Source organism: Notolabrus celidotus, chromosome 3 (genome assembly GCF_009762535.1).
Source record: "Notolabrus celidotus isolate fNotCel1 chromosome 3, fNotCel1.pri, whole genome shotgun sequence".
Lineage (NCBI taxonomy): Eukaryota > Metazoa > Chordata > Actinopteri > Labriformes > Labridae > Notolabrus > Notolabrus celidotus.
In genome coordinates, this window is record NC_048274.1 from 40,035,675 (window position 1) to 40,058,468 (window position 22,794).

The window sequence follows — 22,794 nt, forward strand, 5'->3', positions numbered from 1 at the left end:
CAACAGGTTTTTCTCCTGAATGAGCACGACAGTCTCCAGCATGAAGTATATCCTCTTCTCTTACCTGTGGCTGATAACCAATCACATTGATACAGCGTGGGTCTACAAAAGTGATGACACCATCCGAGTTGTGACGTGACAGGAACTCTGTTGGCACCGACAGGCCGTTCATGTCCATAGAAACTGGAGAGCTGGTCACCTGAGCGTAGGCACAGACAGATTTCAAATTTCAGACATAGGGAAGAGGATACTTATAAAGAAAACATGGGGTTTGAGCACAAACAATCAGTATTTCAACGGTGAATTGACTGAACTTATAGTATTTAACACTCTTAACAGTCCTGAGTCTCTCAGAAGGAAAGATAGGATGGGGTCACCACTCTGTGAGAGACTGCTGTACAAATAGTTCAACGGTTTCAGAATAATGTTCCTCAGAGTAAAATGACAAAGAGTTATTATATTTCATCATCTACAGTTCATAACATCATTCAAAGTTTCAGAATCTGGAGACATCTCAGTACAAAAGAGACAAGGACCAAAACCAAGACTGGAAGAACTTGATCTTCAGGCCCTCACTGCATCAAAAACAGACATGTAGTGGAACTCACTGCATGGACTCAAGATCACTTCAAAATGTTTTTTCTGTGTTCACAGACCACAGGAGAATTCTATGGACCTTAGCCCATTTCAGATGGACTTGGGGGAAGTGGAAAGATGTCCTTTGGTCTGATGGAACACAATTTGCAAGACAATACCAAACCACATCCTGCACAACTTTTTATTTGGAGCATCATGAATCGAAAAATACGTCAAAGGAGACCCTGAACTGTTGAGCAGCTGAAATCTATAATTGATATCTTGTCTTTGCACCATTTTCAGTTAAATATACTCTTTGAATGATCAACGATTTTCTTATCAACATTTTACAAAGCATCCTAAATCCTATGCATTTGGTGTTGTAATATACGCAAGTGTTGAGCCTATGTTGTGTAAGAAGGCTCCTTGTGCTTTTTGTTACTCTGAAAATGTAATATTACATTTTAGGGGTGACCCCAAATAGTTGAATATTGGACGATTCGTTCTAACGAGCCTTAGTCGACTGCCAATCTCATAGTGGAATATTTGCATATGAAACGTGGATCATTCCATTCAAACCATGGGGGTGCTCAATGTCTCATTTTACATTATTTTCCTGTTTCCCTTAAAAATAGTGTCTCATATATCCTTTTTTTTTATATAAATATAAACGTACTTAATGTAATTCTGAGAACAGCTCTTGAAGTGTTAAATCTCCTTAAAGTGGTAATTAAATCTCCCCTGGTAATTAAAGGTGGACTCTCCCATTTAGCGGGACCTGTGGAGCAGACGTACCTCAGCTGGTCTTTAAATCTTTCTACGTTCATGGTAGCTCAAAATGTCAGGAGATAAAACTTCAGTTGATCCTAAAAACTAGTGATGAAGATGAGGAGCAGCTTCATGAAGAGGACTGTGAAATCAAGGATTACCGGACCACACAAAAACTGTACGGGCCCAAAAGAACTAGGAGGGATACCCAAAGCTGTCCGAAGCCTCAAAAACAATCCACAGCATCCCATCCACCTCCACACCATCAGAGAGGATATTCTCAAAGACAGGATTTACAGTCAACAAAGCAAGGAGCGCACTTCTGCCCGTACACACGATGGTTTTCATCACGTACAGTTTGAAAAGACTCAAGCGGACAAAGACGAGATGAAAGACTGTTTTAAAAGGTTCTGTTAAGAGATTTAAAAACCCTTTAGCTGGTTCAGGTTTGATTTTGAACATTAAACTAATGTTTAGCCTTAAGTTGGACAGACTACCCTCCACAGTGCTGCTCTCCTCTGTGTGAACACTGTTTAAATATCTCCTGATTCCTTATTCTATAGTGGAGCGTTGTTCCATGTTTAACGGATGGTGGCCTTATTTGAGTTTTCTCTCCTTCATCACCTCGTTGTTTTTGAAATATAGATTTAAAAAATCAATTTTATACTTATAATATTCTGTTGTCCCTTTTACTTTAAGCTATGAGTCTCTTAATTGTAAAGGGTTATGTGTAATATTGTCATGCGGTCACCATCATGCAGACTTTGGGTCAATAAGGAAAAACAACAAACATTCCACTATTCGTCGACTATGGGCAAAATCTGATGAATCAGATTCCACTAAGCAAATCCTTAGTCGTCGGACTCACCCCTATTACATTTTATTGTGTTGAATAGTTTTAATCTAAATGGTTTGATCAGTTGTGGAGCCACACAAACCTGAAGTCTTCCAATGGCCACTAGGCAGTATTTTCCAGTCTGTCCTGCCTCTGTGTCTTCCTCTGGTATGGTCATGCCTGAAGAAAGAAAGAAAGAAAGAAAGAAAGAAAGAAACACATTTCACATTTAATGTTAACAAGCCTGTAAGACAGAACTGAACTGAAAATGATTATAATGTTAAATAGTACAACATATTCATCTTTCTGTCAGTATTATGTTTACATGTGGAATCAATTTTCACTCTTCACAAATATTCTTCATTTCAAAACAAAACGAGATGATCAGCTCATCTTAAAAGAATTTTGTTTCAAAAGAAGAAGTACACATAACATTGATTAAGATCATGTTCCCTGGAACTGACTAGAATATGTACACAGTTATTAATGTATTTAAGGATTTGCTTCACTTGAATTAGCAACATGTATAAAAGACAGTACGTCTGACAAAGATAATGCTGTGATGACATCTTCTGCTCTCTTTCAGACATTGTCAGTACCCATCAGCTGGAATTGGACTCAGTGCTATGGAATTCTGCTGGCAGCTACATAGTGCAGTTACCAGTAAAGAGTGCTAAAGTAGCACCTTTAAATGACTTTGACTGGTCAACAGATTGAACCCCAGATAGATGAGTTAACTTCAGTGTAGTTATCAAAGCAGTCAGTGGCTCAATTTGGATGACTGGCATATCACATTTCTGATGGTCTCTCACATACTTTGGCATTTAAATATTGATATGTTGAGTTCAAATGTGTTCAAATATCCTTCTCAGTTTCAAAGTGGCTACGATGTTTGCCAATAACAAACACCATTTCTTTGTGTTCCCCATTTTCAGACAGTACAGTATTCTTTTTATCTGATCCTGTTGATTACTATGGAGCCCCTAAGGTGACATGGACAGAAAAAAACAAAAAGATAGAAACCAACCCGTACTCACAAGAAAGATTCCCATGCACACGAGAAAGTTTCTTATGAACACGCAATCTGTTTTAGGTGCTGTTCTCAGACAATAAAGCTGTGACATGTGCAAACAAAGTCATAATATCCTAATAATGAAGCCCAAGGTTGAAATAAAGCTCAACTAACTCCCGTCCTGTCATTTTTAGATCAAAACAGGAAGACAGTGATGCGCTGGTTTATCTCTGGTGTACACCTGGTATCTTGTATGCATGGGAAACTTCTCGTGAGCATGGAAAACTTTCTCATGAGCATTCACTAGTATCTTGTGATCACAAGATATGTTATCATGAGCACTGGTTAGTTTCTGGTGCACATGGGAACATATCTAATTATCAAGTATCTCTGCCCACGTTACTTTAGGGGCTCTGCAGATTCCTCTGAGTTTTGAATGCATCAAAGTACGACAGACCGGAGCAAGCTACTTCAAATTCAGTGAAAGTCCATCACTATAAAACACCCTGTGCAACTTTTCTCTCTCACATTAAACTTAGTTTAACGAACATTCAGGCTGCTTTTGGTTTCCTTATAAAATGCCCATTAGCAGGAAATGAGGATGTATGCTAAATAACTCTTCGCCCTCCACAAGAAGGTTAAGCCATTAAAGGTCATTTCTGAAGAGACTGGCTTTTTTCTAAGTGCTGTGTTGAAGCATATTTATGGAAAGTTGAGTGTAGGGGAAACTTGTGGTTGGAAAAGGTGCACAAAGCAACAGTGATGACCACAGCCTGGAGAGGATGGCCAAGAAAAGATGATTCAAGGACTAGAGAGAGCTTCACAAGGAGTGGACTTAGGCTTCAAGAGCCACCAGGCACAGACGTCTTCAGGAAATAGACTTCAACTGTCACATTCTTAATATAAATAGACTCCTGACCCAGACACAACATCAGAAGCGTAGGTGGCGATGTTCAAATACTATGTTCTTCCCTCAGAGGGCCTCAGGCATTTTCATATGGGGCCTAGTGGTGATAATGCTGCTTCTGCTGCAAGTTTCCAACACATTGTAGGAAGTACAGAAGAACCCAGATAAGTAAAGCTCTCAGGCGTTAGTTTAAGAAAGACACACCTGACACACAGGCTTTTTGTTGCAGCAAGCACTTGTGTTATCATCTGCTTTGTTCATCAGCCCAAAGTCAGACTGGAGAAACACAGCAGCCGTTCAGACACAAAGACATGAAATGCTCGCTTTGTACTTTATCTGAAACCAGGCTTGTGCTGGGAATCAAATTGTTACACCAGAAGATGGCAAGTACTTCAGAAAAGCTGCAAACCCCTGAATGGGTTCTGAACTACACAGGCTATTCTTATTCTGTGGATGTATTCAGGACTAATGCCCAGGTTTCCTAGAGCCCACAGCTGGCCACATCTGCCCTTGTCAAGGGTTGCTCTAGTGAGCTTAAGTCTGAGTAAAGCAGAACAAGAGACAAGGGTGGTTTGAGATTGTATATGATGGTGTGTGTGTTCTGTTTACCTGCAGGGGGCCAGGCTTTGATATAACCTGTGCAGTGCACCACTGAGTACTGAGCCTCTCCTTCTTTTGATGGTCCAAGTCCATTCCTGTTCATCGGACACACAGAAACCCAGCAGTGTGTTAGATCCTGTGTAAAGCTTCTGACTTAAACAGTCCACTTGCATACATCAGGTGTTACAACAGATCACAACCATAATAAGAAAGGTATCAGTACCTGTATCTTTTCCTCATGTTAGACAGACGGTTCAGAGAGATGTGATCCAGGGGAGCACTGCCACACCTGCACAGAGACAATACATACAAAATACAGACATGAGAACATTTAACATTCTGCTGGTATCACATGATGTTACTTCACACAGAGTAATCTGTATTGGCACACGTGTTCTGTAGTGTGTAACTGCAAGTATGCTTACGGTGCACTGTTAATGTGCAGATGGCAAATGTCCTTCAGAGGTCACTTATCTCACAGAACTATTTCTGTGCATTTCAAACAACTGTGTTGGTAATATATAAGACAGCTCTCTCTCTTAGTCTCCTCTATCCCTCTTTCTAACCCTAACTGGGTCGAGGCAGTTGGCTGTCTAACATGAGTCTGGTTCTGCACAAGGTTTCTGCCTGTTAGAGGAAGTTTGTCCTTGCCGCTCTAGCTAAATACTGTGAGGTGCAATGCTCATGGTGGATTAAAATGAGATAAGATCAAGTCCTGTCAGTAAGAGGGGACTGGATCTTATCCTGTCTTGGTGTTGGGTCTCTGTTCATAATTTAACATAGAGGGGTCTAGACCTGCTCTGTTTGTAAGAGCGTCTTAAGATAATGTTTGTGTGATTTGGGGCTATACAAATAAAGATTGATTGAATGATAAAGACATACAGATAGAAGTAGATGTGGTTCTGATAAACAGGATCTCAAACATCCCTTTAAAAAATAATATGCAGGAAGTGTATTTCAAATATATTTACATTTTTCAAAGTAAGCTGCCATCATACTTGTTGAAAAGTTTCATGTTTTAGAGTTTTTTTTCTAAAGAAATAATTTAGATTCAATAACTCAAGATAGTGAAACATTTGTCATGACTGCAGAATATTAAGTAATAAGTATTAGACAACTCAAAAATGGGCGCCATAAAACATTTTTACTGAAGTAACACTCAGACGCACACTGACACACACCTCATGCGGCAGATAAAGGACCGTCTGGAGCCCATGCACATCCTCATGGACGACTGCTGTCCCTCCTTCTTCACTGTTCCTGTCTTCAGGTCCAGAATTCGTCCTGTTGAAAAACACACAGCAAATAAAATATGATATCAGCCAAAATAATAGCAAGACAACACACGGCCAGTGATATCTTAAAGGGATTATTCCCATTGTTTGCATTACTAGGTACTTAACCAAAGTCAGTGTATTACCAACAGGTAATACTGGTCAGCATAACACGCGTCTGGAGAATAACATTAATCCTGACATTTTGAACCTGCATGTATGGATGCAGCAACAAACTGTGCTCAGAGAAAATGGCTTATGAAGTCATTTTGAGCCCATGCAGTGATTTCCACTACAGAGTCATGTCTGTTTTTAATATCACAGCCATCCAGTATTGGTCTCATCTGACCTGAACCCCAAAGAGAATCTGTTGGATATTTGTCAACAGGAAGATGAAAAACACCAGACCCAAAGCATTTGAAGGATTACACAACTTTTTCACTGTTTTGTTTGTTCCTGTCCCAACGTCTTAGAAACGTGTTAGCATCAGATTTCAAATGAGCGTGTATTTTTCATATAATACTAAAACTGTTCAGTATCAACTTATAATGTTGTCTAGGCATTTTTTTAAATTGTTTTTAAGGTCTAAGGATTTGCAAACCATTAAAACTTGATTCTATCAACATTTTGCATGAATCAGAATCAGCTTTATCAGAATCAGCTTCATTCGCCAAGTAGGCTTGAACACACAAGGAATTTGACTTCAGTAAACTGTGCTCTCTTTGTACAAGGCATAAGAATAGGAATAAGAATAAGAACTACAATAAAAAATAAAATAAAAATATAATAACAATAACCTTAGCTATAAATACAAAGAAACAACAAATAGGCTTGACTAATATGTACAGGCTAAAATAATATGATATGATGCAGTGGTGAGTTGCAGAGGTAGTTTTACATTATAAAATAGTAGTTAAATAATACAAAAAATAGAAATATGGAATTCTGCTTGAGAATTGTTGCATTGTGTATCTACATGTATATTTACAGAGAGTATTTGATAACACCAGAGTGACAAAGCTCAGTCAAATAATGTAAATAATGGGTGAACTCAGTGATAGCTGAAGTTTCCTTTGTATGTGACATCTGACAGACTGATAGAAGAAATCCCATCAGCTTCAGTAAAGTGTTACACAAACAAATAACGAACAAGTAAGAAAACCGATATTAACTCAGTGGCAGTGTTGTGAAAGTCTTTCCTGTACCTGTCATGGAGTTTTCTGAAGTGCTGAGCTGTTCCCTCAGTTTGTCCACATCATCAGGGTGAACTTGCTCATACAGAGTGCTGCCAAACCACTCGCCATGAGAATGGTTGAGCACAGGTGTCACTGAGTCTGACACATAGATCACCCGGCCTGTTTCTGCAGCAACCACAAACAAGAAGCCGTCTGCTGCCTCCAGGATCAGATGCTTCAGCTCCTACAGGGTGTACAAAGGTGGGAAGGAGACAAACCAAAAAAGAGTTACAATTGAAGAGGTAGCTTAAACTATAATAAGCTCCTTACATACCATTTACATTTACCAAACAAACAAGTGTAAGAGTCCGGTCATGCTGAGCTACCAGTGTATCTTCTTTAGCTTTAACCTGAATCCTCAATACCTCAGACAAACAGAGATTGTTGAGGAAAGTAGAAACAGGCTTTGGAATTACATACGCACTGGCTCAGGCCGTCCATCGTTTGTCATAACAATTTAACTTCAAGTTTATGCATTCTCCAAATTAGTACTAACCAATCTGCCCAGTGAGTCATTTTTCCATGTTTCCTATGACACAAGTATCATGGTTTCATAAGAAATTCCCAGGTCATACCACAAAAGTAACTGAGCAGATTTAGTCACTTAATCTGTTCCATGGAAAGCAAAATCCGGATCCACATACACCGAGACCAGGCAACCTTATAGAAGTTTGTGTGTCGAGTGTCCTGCCTCTCACCAGTAGGTGGCAGTATGACAAAAATGCATGAATGGCATAATGATGTGTTTTTAGAAAGGGATTTAAACATTACAGGAAAGTTTGAGGGGGTATGGAGCCTGTGTGTTTGAGTTAGAGTCACTTCCTGTTGTATGTTATGAACTCAAACTATAACAAGCTGCAAAACCCATGCCCTTTAAATTTGGTACACAGTCTAGAGAATAATTATTTTCAACGTGTCTTCTTGCAGTAGAAAAAATTGTAAAGAAAATTGGGGTGTATTGGGTTTACCCTGTAGGCTGAATAAATCCAAGTGGGAGTGCAGGAATTGGTAAAAAAAAAAAAGAGTCAGGTCTTCAGATAAATAATCAAGCTACACTCTTGAGGTTTGTACACCAGCTGATGAACTTTTTTCTTTACGTTTTCTTCTTGTGCTTCACCAAATATGGTGTATTGGATCAGAGGTGGTTAATTTTAGAGGGAATAAACTGGACTCCATTCGAGGCTCAGGTAGCTGTGAGTATGTTTCATGTCCTCTGTGACTAAGGTCTGGATCTCTGACGGTACAGTACCTGTTCAGTGAGGAAGGAGGGCTTGTAGGCCCCATCAGTGGAGGTGTTTCCTGTGCCCCTCATGGATTTCATATGGGAGACAGCCATACGCAGAATGGTCAGCTTGTCAGGTTTCCGTGCCAGGGCGCTGCAGGTAGGGACCATGTCTGACAGCTCAGTGATATACTGGGTCATTTTGTTGCGCCGGCGTCGCTCAATCTCACTGTGGTTCTCCCTAGAACAGGGAAAAGGGCACTTAGAGGGTGCAGCCTAGGAACCATCAGCTAGCCTTGCTTGAACAAATGGTCAAACATGCATGTGAGGATGATTCTTTCCCATACATTTCACTTCTTTCAACTCAAGTTTGTCAATGTTTAACTGCAATAATTGTTTGTTTTACTCTCAATGGAATTGAAATTGCTCTGACCTTACAAACAGACAACTGTCTGAATAAAGGCTTCACCCAAACATTTGATCTTTTTTACATTGAGTTGTCAAAATGCAAATAACACTTGTGTTTACTGTTTATGAATTTACTTGTTAGGTGATGGTAAAGCAGGGTTTCATGCACAGATTTTTAATCATTAACATCACACACCTTTTTTCCTGTAGGTATCATCTCCATCATTTTGAGTCAAAAATTGGTTTCAAAGGACAGCCCGTCTGTTTATTCCTTTTCTGACAGATGTCCATACAAAATCAACTGATACTCAAGAGTTAAGCTAAACTAATCATGCTACATCTGAAATGTTTGCTCAATGAGCACTATCATTACCTGCTTTGGAAGGGACTCAACTGTGGCCATTGAAATTGCTGTTACTAAAATGAACCAATCAGGGTTTCTATCCTTGGCAATCCTGACATCTTCAAACCTGTTACTTACACTTGTGAAATCATTTTCTGTTACCTGACATCAAACTGAAGAAAAGCAGGTTTAAAGGTACAGTGTGTAGTATTTAAAGGTACAGTGTGTAGTATTTAAATGTACAGTGTGTAGTATTTAAAGGTACAGTAAGTAGTATTTAAAGGTACAGTGTGTATTGTTTATAGGGGCAGTGTGTAGTATTTAAATGTACAGTGTGTAGTATTTAAATGTACAGTGTGTAGTATTTAAAGGTACAGTAAGTAGTATTTAAAGGTACAGTGTGTAGTATTTAAAGGTACAGTGTGTATTGTTTATAGGGGCAGTGTGTAGTATTTAAAGGTGCAGTGTGTAGTATTTAAATGTACAGTGTGTAATATTCGAAGGTGCAGTGTGTAGTGTTTAAAGGTACAGTGTGTTGTATTTAAAGGTACAGTGTGTAGTATTTAAATGTGCAGTGTGTAGTATTTAAAGGTACAGTGTGTAGTGTTTGAAGGTAAAGTGTGTAGTGTTTGTAGGGGCAGTGTGTGGTATTCAAAGGTGCAGTGTGTTGTATTTAAAGGTACAGTGTGTAGTATTTAAAGGTACAGTGTGTTGTATTTAAAGGTACAGTGTGTTGTATTTAAAGGTACAGTGTGTAGTATTTAAAGGTACAGTGTGTAGTATTTAAAGACATTTATCAGAGCAGACTTGGTAGAAATGGGATATAATATTCAGAATATTTTCTAATGAACGTATAATCATCTGAATATAAACACTGTTTGGTAACTTTCACCACCATGTTTCTACAGCAGCAAAGATGGACAAACATGTTTTTGGATACAGTAGGTGGACACCTACTGGGAGGGTTAAGGGTTGAGCAGGGAGCCTCTCAGTCTAGCCCCTTATATGTCACTAAATATTTCCATTTCTACACACTTCCTTTAAGTCTAATCAAGCGATGGTTGTGTACCCATGATGGTTAACTTTATCTGGCTAATGAATCATTCTTTTGATTTCTTCTACCAGAGTTGAGCCTGACATGATTGGGTGGTATTTGGTTTTGGTTGGATCATCTGTAACATGCTCAGGTTGGACTGTCTGTTGATTCCTGAGTCAATGGAACATCCTCTGCGGCCTCAGCTGGCTAACCTTACCTGGCATATCTCTCGTTATCCCCATCCGGAATCTGATTCTCGTCATACCTGCAGAGAAGAGAGGGCACAGCAATGTAAAACAACTTACACACACACACACAAGTGACAAACACCATGTTGCAGCTTCCCTATCTATATTCAACACATGTAGTGGTGGTCACGCATCGATGTATGAGAATAGATCGTTTCAAGGTTTTGATGGTAATGACATGAGCAAAACTTAAAAGAAAGGCTACCAACAGCTTCACTGGTATAGTGCAGGTACAAAATGATTACTCATTAAAATTCACTTTAGAGAAGTTAATTATTGATTAGTAATCGTAAAATAACTTAACAAGTTAATCATTATGAGCACTGTTACTCATGCGTCTCTTCAGTGAAGGTTGGATACTTTACAGTTACATTCCTGTTAAACTCAGGATTGTCTATCAAGGTTCTATCAATATTTGTATCTTATTTTGAAAATCCACACTTGAGGTCTGTGTTTAATCTATTTGGGGTGGTGTGCATGCATTGTAACTGTGTTTATATGTTACCATAGCTATGGTGAACATCAGTAGCAGATGTTTAACAGTAACTCAAAGCATGTATGCTTTATGAAGCATTTGTGATAGACTATCTGTTTCTATGATAGCATCCAAATAATGTTGACAGTTAACATAACCGACCAACTCTTCATCTTCTTAAAGGTGCTTTACAAAGTGTTTACAAACTCTTTGACAATGAAATCATCATTTGCAACTTTGCTGCAACAGCCTTAATCTGCCTCATCTATTTATGTAATGTACAAAGAATTGATTGAATATTTCAAATAATTTGTGAATCATTATCAAATAATGAATGCAGTACAAAAAGTACAACATGTACATTAATGGACTGTTTTTAAATAGTTGACCAATTCAACCAGAATGACATTTCATTCATATATTATTATTATTTTCATTGTTGTTGTTATTATTATTAATAATGTAATTAGTATTATTACTATTATTATTATTATTATTATTATTACTATTATTATTACTACTATTATTATTATTATTACTATTATTATTACTATTACTATTATTATTACTACTATTATTATTATTATTACTATTACTATTATTATTACTACTATTATTATTATTATTACTATTATTATTACTATTATTATTTTATCGTTGTTGTTATTATTATTTTTAATAATGTTATTATTATTATAATCATTATTATTATTATTATAACTATTTGTATTATTATTACTACTATTATTATTATTGTTATTATTTTTATTGTTGTTGTTATTATTATTAATAATGTTATTATTATTATCATCATTATTATAATCATTATTATTATTAGTAGGATTATTACTATTATTATCATAACTATTTGTATTATTATTATTATTATTATTATTAACATTGTTATTATTATCATTATTATCATTGCTATTATTATCATTATTATTTATATTGTTGTTATTATCCTCTATAACTACCTATGATACAATATAACATAGAAACCTAAGATTTTAGTAATAACATAGCATTTCTTATTATTTGTAAAGATGTATAATTATCATCTGTTTGTCAACAGTAAAATTATTATTTATTAAAGTAAATTAACCATGATGTACTGTTTATAGATGATGGTCATTATTAAGTCTTGCCCAGACTTTGTTGAGGTACAGCTTAAATGTTTTCTTAGAAGCCCTCCAAATCCCCTGTATCTGATCAAGTCTTCATACTTTTAATGTTCAGTCTCTCTGCAGAGGGAGAGGGCTGTAACATGGCTCTTCTATGGAGAGAACATTTCCTCTAGAGTATGCACAGAGGGAAAGCCTTTTGTTGCGATACTCTTTAATCAAATCAATCTGTCGTTTCATGCTACTGTTCATTGTAACTGATGCATTTCCTCTTCCTCAGCAAACAGCAGCTCCTCCTGCCTACTGTGCCAACTTGTTTCTGTTTCAACTCAGCAGATACATATTTGCTTGTGTAGACAACTCAGAAAGAGTGAAAAAAGGGCAGGCAGAGATAAAATAACTGTGAGAGGATGGTTGAGATGCAGTTAGAGAGAAAGACTGCTTAGATGGTGGAAAATAGAAGATCAGTCATGAAGTGTTCAACACAGTTTGGTTAAGTGGGTTCAGAGGGCAGAGAAATTAGATCCAACTTATGTTAAATGTAATGTTTATTGCCTGCTGATACCCATAAATGAGATTATGTGACTTTAACAAACTCTGACTGGGTCGATGTTTTCTGCTTTCAGTGGTCTTACCTTGAAAATTTGCTCGGTCCTTCTCCGTCTTCATCATCAAAGTCCATCCTGAAGAATAACCACGGGAAACATCATTACTATGTCTGTTAGTCTGAAGTCTGTGTGTGTTCTTTTAAAAATAAACACCTGATGTGATCTATATACATATATATGACCACAGCAGCAGTCTGCAGCTGTGAGTGACACGGTTACCCTTCATTAGCTCATGCTGCTGCTCACAGACAGAACTGTGCTTTCAAATAAACTCACAGATTACCATCTTTATCCAACCACACTTTCAGAGCTTCAATCCCTGTGACACCAACTCTACTTTGTTTTTTGTGGGGATGAAGCTTTTGAAAAGAAACACATATTTCAACAAATTTCCCCCTTACAGAAAAACGGAGTCCATGATTTGTCAGTTCTAGGTTGGGTTATTGTGAGCCTTTTATCAGGCTGCCCTAATAAAAGTCTTCAGACTCCCCAGATATTCTAAAATGCAGCAGTTGGGATTCAACAAGAGATTTGGAACCTCTCCTCGTTAACTTCTCTTCACTAACAAAAGGCTGTGGCTCAAAAGGCGTTTCATCCCAGGTCCTGCTGTCCACATGCCCAAAATGTCCTCAGACAAGACACTTCACCCTCAAACTGCCCCCTGTGGCTCTGCATTCAGTGTGAGTCAATGGGATTAGTTAATACTGATGGGCTCTGAATTGGTGAGTGTGACATGTGACGTGAAAGCACTTAAACATCTGCTTCGGTTGAGGCAGATGGCTGTCTAACATGAGTCTGGTCCTGCTCAAGGTTTCTGCCTGTTAAAGGAAGTTTGTCCTCACCGCTCTAACTAGCTAAATACTGCGAGGTGTGATGCTCATTAAGATGAGATAAGATCCAATCTTGTCAGTAAGAGGGGACTGGATTGTGTCCTGTCTTGGTGTTGGGTCTCTGTTCATAATTTAACATAGAGTGGTCTAGACCTGCTCTGTTTGTAAAAGAGTCTTGAGATAATGTTTGTTGTGATTTGGCGCTATACAAATAAAGATTGCTTGTTTGATTGTTTGATTGATTGATTGATTGATTGATTGATTGATTGATTGATTGATTGATTGAAACATAAAAAATAAACACAGTTCATTCACCTTTAACCACCTACAAAATCTACAACAGATACAGAAATCCTCCTTTTTCATCCCATCTTAAAGAGCTCATTATGACATATTACCCACTGGCCTGAGTAATGGCAATGCAACTGCTGCCCACACAAACGGCCACTCATGTCATCTGCTGAGAGGCCGTCTGCTGATGTGATACAGTAACAGGCTGTTGGGATGAGCTGTCCTGAACTTTCCAAGCAAGCATGTGAGAGTTATTTATACCACCCCTCCAACTGGTACACTGACGGTTTTGAATCAGTCTGAAATCATATTTATCTGCTTATTGAAGTGATACTGAACAACACTTTTTGTACTCTACTTCACTCTGGCCGCTCTCTTCTCCAAAGTTACAGTCAAAAGGCTTGTTGGGAAATGCAAATTTGTTCATCCAATCCCCTTATGACTCCAGGTCCTGTGATAACTTGTGTGGATTTCTTTTTCTGCCAACCTTGCATGAAGACACAACATGAAAATTTAACAGACCAACTGTTACCTGCAGAATTTTTAGCAAGCCAAAGCCGAAAAACTGTGCTCAAAAAGAGAGTGAGGCTGCCGTACCTAAACTGTCTTGCTCTGACGGAGCTTTATGCATCTGTGTGAAACAATGTGTTAGTCCTTTGTGACAGAATTCAAAGGAACTGACATGAGTGGCTGTACCTCTATAATCCACAATACAGTACAGCTGCTGAAGTAAACAGATGAGCACAGCATACTCCGCATCTAGCCAGTGAGTGTTTACATGTACACGGCCAAAGGTTCAGCTCAGTCTGAAGTGTCGCGTGTTTTATGGAAGACATAAAAACAGCCTCATCTAAAACGTGACAGTTTTACACAACAGTCTGCATGAGACTGTTTGAAATATTATAATTATTTTGAAATGTGTTGGTCATTAAGTTGAATCCAAAGAATATTCATGCAACTGTTTTGGAGTCACTGGGTTTAATTATAACTGAGATAAAGTAGTAATGAGGGAATATAAAGAGTGGAGTGTGGTGTATGGATCCAGTGACATGTGTGCATTTGTTTCAGGTTATTGAATGTGCTGTTAACAGTTTGATCACCATGGATTAAAGCTAGCTCTTAGCCATAGTTAGCTTGCTAATATTAGCTCACTAGCTTTAGGCCCGGTTAGCTCAGATGACGTGTAAGTCTGTTTCTCTTTCTGCAGAGCTGTTCCCAGGGAGGAGAAGGTGTGATTAGCAGCATGTGGGTACGAAAAGAGAAACTGCTACTGCTGAGCGGCTTCACCAAAGTGTGTGCTCAGAGATCCACCACACAAAGACGTCTTCAGGAAAGAGACCACAAATTTAGTGCTAGCCAAAGTTCAGACAGGAAGACTATAAAGCAATCACAGCAGTTGTTTAACTCTCCTCTCCCTCGTTCAATAGCTCACCAGCTTCCAGCTGCATGCTCCGGAGCTGTCATTGGTTAATCAGCGGCGGCTGTCATCCAATAGCCCAGTGGCACGCCCTTTTCGTCAGCCTATCAACTTTCTGCTGTCTTTTTAAATGTGTCTCTCTCTCCAGCTAGTTCCTTCTTGCATTGATGGTGCGCACCCCTCCACCTCCCCTTCTCCACCTGGTCTCTGCAAGTCTTCAATTCCTAGAATTCATCAACCACCACCACCACCAGAGTCTGGACTCTAGGCGGATTTCTTGTGCTGCTAAATTCCCACATCCTATGCTCACAACATTATCCCCATAGAGTCCTTACACCAAAGATCTCTGTCAAGTTTCATTATTCATTCAGCTGTAACAAATAACCTTTAATCTTCAAACTGTGTCTCTCCTGATTGAACTGTCACATTCCTGATATCAAGACAGTCCTGAACCAGAGATGAAAGGCCTTTCCAAAAGTGCCCCCTTCACCCAACATAGAGTCCGCCACATTGAGTGCTGTCTGAAACCTCTACATGTGGAGTGAGAGTGAGACGTTGGACCAACACAAAGTAAGCACTGATGCCATAGGCTGTATAAAATATGGACGTAGTATCCGTGACGTCACCCATCTGTTTCTGAAGAGCTGTTTTGAGGCCAATCATCGGCGGCAGCCATATTGCTGCTGTGGAGTGATTGTGACGTAAAGAGGCGGGCTTTGAGGTTGGCCCCTGGCCAACTGACTAGGTGTAATGCTGTTAATCGTTCATAATGAGAGATGCTCTTTAAATCAAAGGTCAGTGTATGGTGGCTGGGAAGTGCACTCTACCCTGTTATGGAGCCTGTTGGATTTGAGATCACATGATGAAATCATCTTCACAGTAAGAACTCCTTGCTGAATCAAATAAATATGGAGCTGTGAATATACTTACCCTCCTGATCTCCTCTTGCCCCCGCGGCCTGACATGGCTCCACCCATCCTCACTTGGCTGGCCCCGACTGCTCCCTGCATTGAGACTGTGCCCGGCAACTCACTCCCCATCTCTGTTATAGAAACATCCACAGTAAACTCAGCAGACAGTTTGAGATCATGTGTCAACACTCATGAAAACGTCATATTACAGCAAGCTTGACATACATGTAATCACTATTTATAGGGCTCTTATAGATGGAGGGTGGCTGTCTCCAACCTTAACCCTTAATTTAAATTCATCAAATGAGTCTGAAAAGATTTGTAAAATGTTTCCATTGTTTGTTTGTTTTTAAATCTTTTTTTTTTTATTAAGTAAGAAACCACGTCTATTCCACAGGCCAGGGTTTTTTATAAATCAAGAAGTCCTGTACTTTTGAACAACTGTATTATTTGAGCCAATGCAGTGATTTCTACTACAGAGTCCTTTCTGTTTTTAATGCAGGGCCACATGAGGGCCTGGAGATCACGACCATCCAGTACTGGTTTATGGGCTTTTATTTTTTCTAGAGATTTCTCCAGATTATCTCAATGTTTTTATGTGTCATTATTATTATTTGTATAACAATAATAATTATTATTATTATGATTATGATTATTACGATTTATTAAAAAAATATATGTTATTATTACCATTATTTCTTTTATTAAATATTATTATTATTATTATTATTATTATTATTATTATGTGTGGGTGATAGAGTCTCCAAATTCTTTGCAAATTTGAAACTCAGGGACATTATTCTGAAACTGTTGAACAACTGGCTCACAGTCTCTTAGAGCAGTGAACCTCTTCCCTTCTTTCCTTCTTGGAGACTCAGCCTCAAGTTACCTACCTGTTGATAATTAACCCAAGTAGTTGAAAAAATGTTCTCTTTGTAACGTTAAAATGTAATGCAAACTTTTTCAGCGCTTTGTTGTCATTGGCCCAACTGTTTTGAAACATGTTGAAGGCATCAAATTTAAAATGAGCATGTCCTTCATAAAACAATCTTTTTTTTTCAGGTTTAAACACTTGATATGTTGTCTTTGCTCTATTTTCAATTAAATGTAAAGTTTTAATCATTTGCAAAACATCAAATTCTTTACACAGCTATTTAACAATTTTGTAATTAAGGTTCTAATTTAGAGGGTGATGCATTTCTCAAATTGTTGTTTTAAATGACCACATAGGATTTATTTTTACAGAACCTGCATTTTAAACATCAATAATGGCTGTCATTTTTATTCCTTTCATCGTGGGATCATCTTGTCATGTGTAGGTTTGGGTATTAAGAACTATGAATGAGCCATTTACTGTTAGAAGGTATACCACAGTTTAAAAACTCTTGGTTTTCAAAACCACTAATATTTCCTGTCATAGTTTGCAGAACAATAACTTGGATAGTTACCAGGAAAAAATCCACAATTATTCTGATTCCAAAGAAACCATGTCCAAAAGAGAAGAATGATTACAGACTGTTCAGCTAACTGATACTAGGGCTGAATCACCATTTGGGTCCGTGGCTAAACCCGCAGAAAGCATACAAACGTTACTTCACACCTTGTCTGTCTGCAAACTGCATCAAGCTCAGTGCGCACAGAAGCTAACAGAGTCTGTGAGGACCTACGTCCTCTCAGTGTCATCAAAACCAGGGCTTAAGGAAGATAGTACACAGGGATTAACCGGTTTCACTACTTAGTGCCCCTTGGATTAATGGGTTAATGAATGGTAAAGGCTCCTCTAGTGTTCTGTTTTCACGGTTAAAAAAGGTGCCAGTACTTTATGTTGTAAACAAAGCCAAAGGGACACCTGTGCAGGGTTTTTCACTGCATTTAAAAGTACCAGGCAGCTTGTTTATCCACCCTCTACCCCTGTCACAGTCTGATGGTGTGTTCTAGAAGAATTCTGTATTCATTGCTATTTAAATGCAATTGCATAACATTGAGGTAGTGAAGGCGCTGTGTTCAAATCAGTCCAATGCTGGGGAGAAGGCACCGCCAAAACTGCAACTGAAGTAAAACAGGTACAAATTCTGAGGCATGCATCTTGTTAATGTTTCAATGTTTATTCAGGTGAGGGAGTCTCTACCAACAACTGTGTCAACAAATTAAAATGTAACACACTGATGTACATACAACCTGTGAAGGGATGGTTCTTTCAATACAGCTGTCACTGTGTGTTACTGCTAACAGAGACTTCAGACTGCATTTTAGTTTGTACATTAATAGACCTCATAGTTACACAGAGCAACATCAAACTACAATTTATATCCCATTTTCATTTCCCGTCTGCACTTACGTCCGTGTTCACATTCAGTTCAACAAATATGTTCTGCCCTCACGTCTTGATCACAGCATGTTAGCACACCATTAAAAAGCTCTGTCAGAGAGACACAGAGGTGAGCGCTCAGAACAGGCTGATAGGCTACAGTAACATCATGTAAACAGACATATTAATAACTGTGTTCCACACCTGCTGTGAACTATTATGTTCAAATCTGTTATTACCCGGCTTCCTTACTGATCTTCCGGTTTTGTTAGAAGCTTGATTCTGATTGGTCCAAACCCCTTGACGAAGGTGATTATCTTTCACTAACATGATCAACACCAGAGACGAACTGATCACACATCATGTCAAATCAATCAGCAGAAAAGAGTTCAGACACATTTAGCTTCTGCTTGTTGACACCACAGACCGGCTAACTGAACAACACGGATATTTACATCTCTGATCCTGACCAGCATTCTTAGCAGCAAGGGGAGCAGGTGAGAGCAACTTTGACTTACCGATCACTACAAACACACTTTTACTTTGTTTATGTTTAAAGGTGTGAACCACTGAGGTCGACAAAGAGAAGAAGGAGAGCTGAATGAGGACAGTTTCATGTTTAATCCACCACAACAGGCAGATCAGAATGGAGCGCTAACTGCCTTCGATTCACTGGGACTAGTTTTAAAAACTGTGTACATAAATCATTTTAAATCAATAAAATGATATTTTAATCAAGGTTTTTTTACCACTATGTGTGTATTTAGAATCACTTTATTCCAGACCTGGTGTGAACTATTATTTTTAAATCTGATAGTTCTGCAAAATGAGAGTACAGCTTAGCTGAACAAGTACACTTCCCTTTATCTTTCATAAACATCAGACTAACATCCAACATTTCTTATTTACCTTTTTTAAAAAATCCCATTTAAAGACCATTTCATGTCAAATTAGTGCATGAAAATACCCCAGAATATAAATGATGGGCTTGGCACTCACAATTTTCTGAGGGAGGACTCCCAGAAAATGAGAAATTCATGAATGCAAAATAATCAGGATTATTTCTCAGACTATAACCGTGTCATTAATCATTGCATCCCTAACACATTGGAACCACGCTACATCATAAAAACCCCAAAATACATGACAGAAGTCACCGTTCCAAAGTTAGAGTCAGCAGGGAGCGACAATTATCCTCTCTCTCTTACTCCCCTCTATCCCTCTTTCCAGACCCAACTCGGTCGAGGCATGATGTCTGTCTATTCTAACATGAGCCTGGTTCTGCTCGAGGTTTCTGCCTGTTAAAGGAAGTTTTTCCTCGCCACTGTAACTAGCTAAATACATTGATGTGCAATGTTCATGATGGATTAAGGTGGGGTCAGACTGAGTCTTACCCTGTCTTGAAGTTGGGTCTCTGTTCATAATTTGACATAGAGTGGTCTAGACCTGCTCTGTTTGTAAAAGCGTCTTGAAATAACGTTTGTTGTGATTTGGCGCTATACAAATAAAGATTGATTGATTGATTGATTGATTGATTGATTGATTGATTGATTGATTGATGGTTGGACATCCAGAGGGATGGACTCCTATGTGACTTTACTATATGGTTTATTCTGTGTTTTTTAAAGAATAATTCAACATCATTTATTATGGAGTACAACACAAATAATGCACACATTATTATTATTGTTAATTTACAACTATTAGAAGGTACTGTAATAATAATAGTATCTGGGAGCAAACATGGAATAAACTCTGCACAGCCCTGAATGCTTCTGTATACAGTGGAAACGCTCTTTAATGCTCTGAAGCTACCTTTGCCCGCTGACCACACGCAACCCTTGCTAGATCATTTCACTTGTCATGTTTCACATCCTCTTAAAGCAATTGGATCTGGGTGACAGCCAGCTGGAGATAATCCCAGGATGACACAGCATTCCCACATCCAGTCTGAGGTCAATACACCTGACGGTACTGTCATGCCAAGGGAAACAGTGAGGCTGATTACAGATCAGCCGGCTAACTCTGTCCTCCTCCAGCTAACACAGAAACCACAGCATTAGAAAGACTTCATTCTGACTCTGGCGTCGTCGTTGTTGTAGGGTAGAGCTGCATCATGGAGCTCTCACTGCACATTATGCACATAATGATGCAATAGGTTGATCCCCTGCCTGCAGGGTTTGGTGGTGCTTGATGTTTGTCTGTTATGTACAGAGAAATGAAGTTCTTGCTTTTTCTTTTGAACACTAACAGAAGAGATTTCAGCAGGGTCACTTCTCATATGTTCATATGTTACAGCAGCTACTCTCAACACTTGACAATCGGTAACTAAGGCACTATGAAGCAGACGTGTTTTCATATATTTGCATTTCATTGCTGACAAAGAGACACGGATTGTGAGGCAAAGCATGGCTGACCTGTTTCTCATATCTCAGACCCCCCTGCACCTTGTAGTTTTCACAAGAATAAGCACTTCAGAAACCTTCCTTACTGTGTGTTGGACTCACATACATCTGAAACAACAGGGGATTATTGTCCACCTTTTTTATTTTCAGGCACATTCCCATTCAGTAACAAGTGATTACTGAAGCACATTTTGTACAGCTGCTAAATTCAACAGTGATCAATTTACTGCAGGTGACCGAATGCTTTATAAACACTTTCATTAGATGCACAGTGATGAGAATACAGTAGCCTATACTATTACAACTTAGTTACACTGGATTACATTATTTGGAGTGCTGATCCTTCTTTGAGTGCTTCATTTAAGGAGCTTGTACTCAATCTGTGTTTCTCAAACTCACTAAACATTAACAATTTAAACTTTATTCTTAACCTGGCACATTACACTTGTTATTTATTAACAATAATTCCCAGTAGATGGGCTAACATGTGACTACAGGGGGCCACGTTTTTCAACTCAAACTTTAAATAGGCCTCCTGCATGCCCACCATGCACAGAGCTGACTGAGAAACAAGTTTACTTCCTATAACAGATGAGTAATTCTGGCATGACACACACTGATGATACATCAACAACCAAAGCCACCGTGTTCCCTATCACAGATAAATAACGTCAACACGGAGAGACTAATACAGCTTCAGTATTTACCTCTGTGTGTGGAGGCGGTGCTGTTCAACACGACTTCATACATATGGAGTCTGTTTTTTTATCATACAAGTATAAAAACAGTGAATATACAGAGAGATGTGTGAGATCTGTTCTCCTGGTGTGTGTAAATACCCTCCGAGAGAACATGACAGCATGAATCAGTGGGTAACTAAGAACCTTTGTATGAGAGAAAGAAAGCAGAGGGTCGCCGTGATGAACGCGTTAGCGACTCTTAGCTTCACCAGGAAACGTCAGAACATGAATATGAAACAAAATGTCTCTTCAAACATCTGCTTTCTCATCGTTTTGTCGTTTTAACACCCAGAAAGACACATTGACCCGAAACAAGCGAGGACTTGTTGTGTTCTGAGCGGCGGCTCGGTGGGGGAAGGGGATGATGCTGGAGCCAGGCTTCAGCGGCCTGCCTCAGTCTCAGCCCTCTTCAGTCCACATTAAAGCTCTGCGTGGTTCTTATTTCATACATTCAGATTCATTGTATCAACACACACTCATATGAGGAGGACTTACCGGACGGGTTGACCGCGGCGGGAGTTGCCATGTTTCCTCGGATGTGAAATAAAAACAGCAGCGATGGAGATTAAGTAGAACAGGCTGAGAGCTGAGAGCTTCAGAGCCCCGTTACAGACGGTCTGACTCCGCGGGATTGGCACGCGAGGCACGGTCACACCGTCTCACATCCGGCACCGCGGAATAAAGGATCTAATACCAACGACTTCACGAGTGTTATTCTACCGGGGATAGAGCACGGTGATGTGTATGTGTGATGTATGTATAAAAAAAAACCGTCAAGACCAGACTTAATGACATGCAAGATGTCTGAATGGAAGCACCGCGAGATCTGGGGTCTGAATAGATTAATGTTACATGGTGTGACCATAGACTGTGACTGCTGCAGTGATGGAAACACATGACTGTTAACCTGCTGTTAACGTGTGGGTCCAGTGCTTGGTGCTGACTGAAGTTTGACTGGCTTGTTGGTGAAGATTCTTTGTAGGTACGCTGTCTTATGCAGTGGCGTACTCAGGCTGTTTGAGGGGCAGGGGCGTAAATAAAAAAAGGGGCAGCTCATTTTAAAGCCCTAGTTTATGGTTATTTTAATGTATTGATCAGAACCGGCCCTAACCGACTTGGTGCCTTAGGCAAGATTTCAACTGGTGCCCCTTGTACTGTAACCAACTCCAACAATCACATCACACATGCACTTAAAGACAGCTGACATCCAGCTTAATGTTT

General features: G+C 39.0%; 1 protein-coding gene across 2 annotated transcripts in view; it reads right to left on the bottom strand.

Annotated features, from left to right (window-relative positions):
* Window positions 1-22,508, bottom strand: part of arnt2 (aryl-hydrocarbon receptor nuclear translocator 2) — a 33,091-nt gene extending 10,583 nt beyond the window's left edge. Inside the window, exons 1-11 of one of the 2 annotated variants that reach the window (XM_034680649.1) lie at window positions 22,069-22,399; window positions 16,140-16,251; window positions 12,699-12,746; window positions 10,434-10,481; window positions 8,457-8,670; window positions 7,178-7,391; window positions 5,880-5,982; window positions 4,922-4,987; window positions 4,708-4,793; window positions 2,283-2,359; window positions 65-199 (exon numbers count right to left, since the gene is read on the bottom strand). In XM_034680649.1, coding sequence (XP_034536540.1) covers window positions 65-199; window positions 2,283-2,359; window positions 4,708-4,793; window positions 4,922-4,987; window positions 5,880-5,982; window positions 7,178-7,391; window positions 8,457-8,670; window positions 10,434-10,481; window positions 12,699-12,746; window positions 16,140-16,251; window positions 22,069-22,099 — 1,134 coding nt within the window. In that variant the 5' untranslated portion in view covers window positions 22,100-22,399. Of the gene's footprint in view, window positions 1-64; window positions 200-2,282; window positions 2,360-4,707; window positions 4,794-4,921; window positions 4,988-5,879; window positions 5,983-7,177; window positions 7,392-8,456; window positions 8,671-10,433; window positions 10,482-12,698; window positions 12,747-16,139; window positions 16,252-22,068 lie in introns of both variants that reach the window. The other variant, XM_034680650.1, reaches the window with a different exon arrangement.
* Window positions 22,509-22,794: the final 286 nt, after the last annotated feature.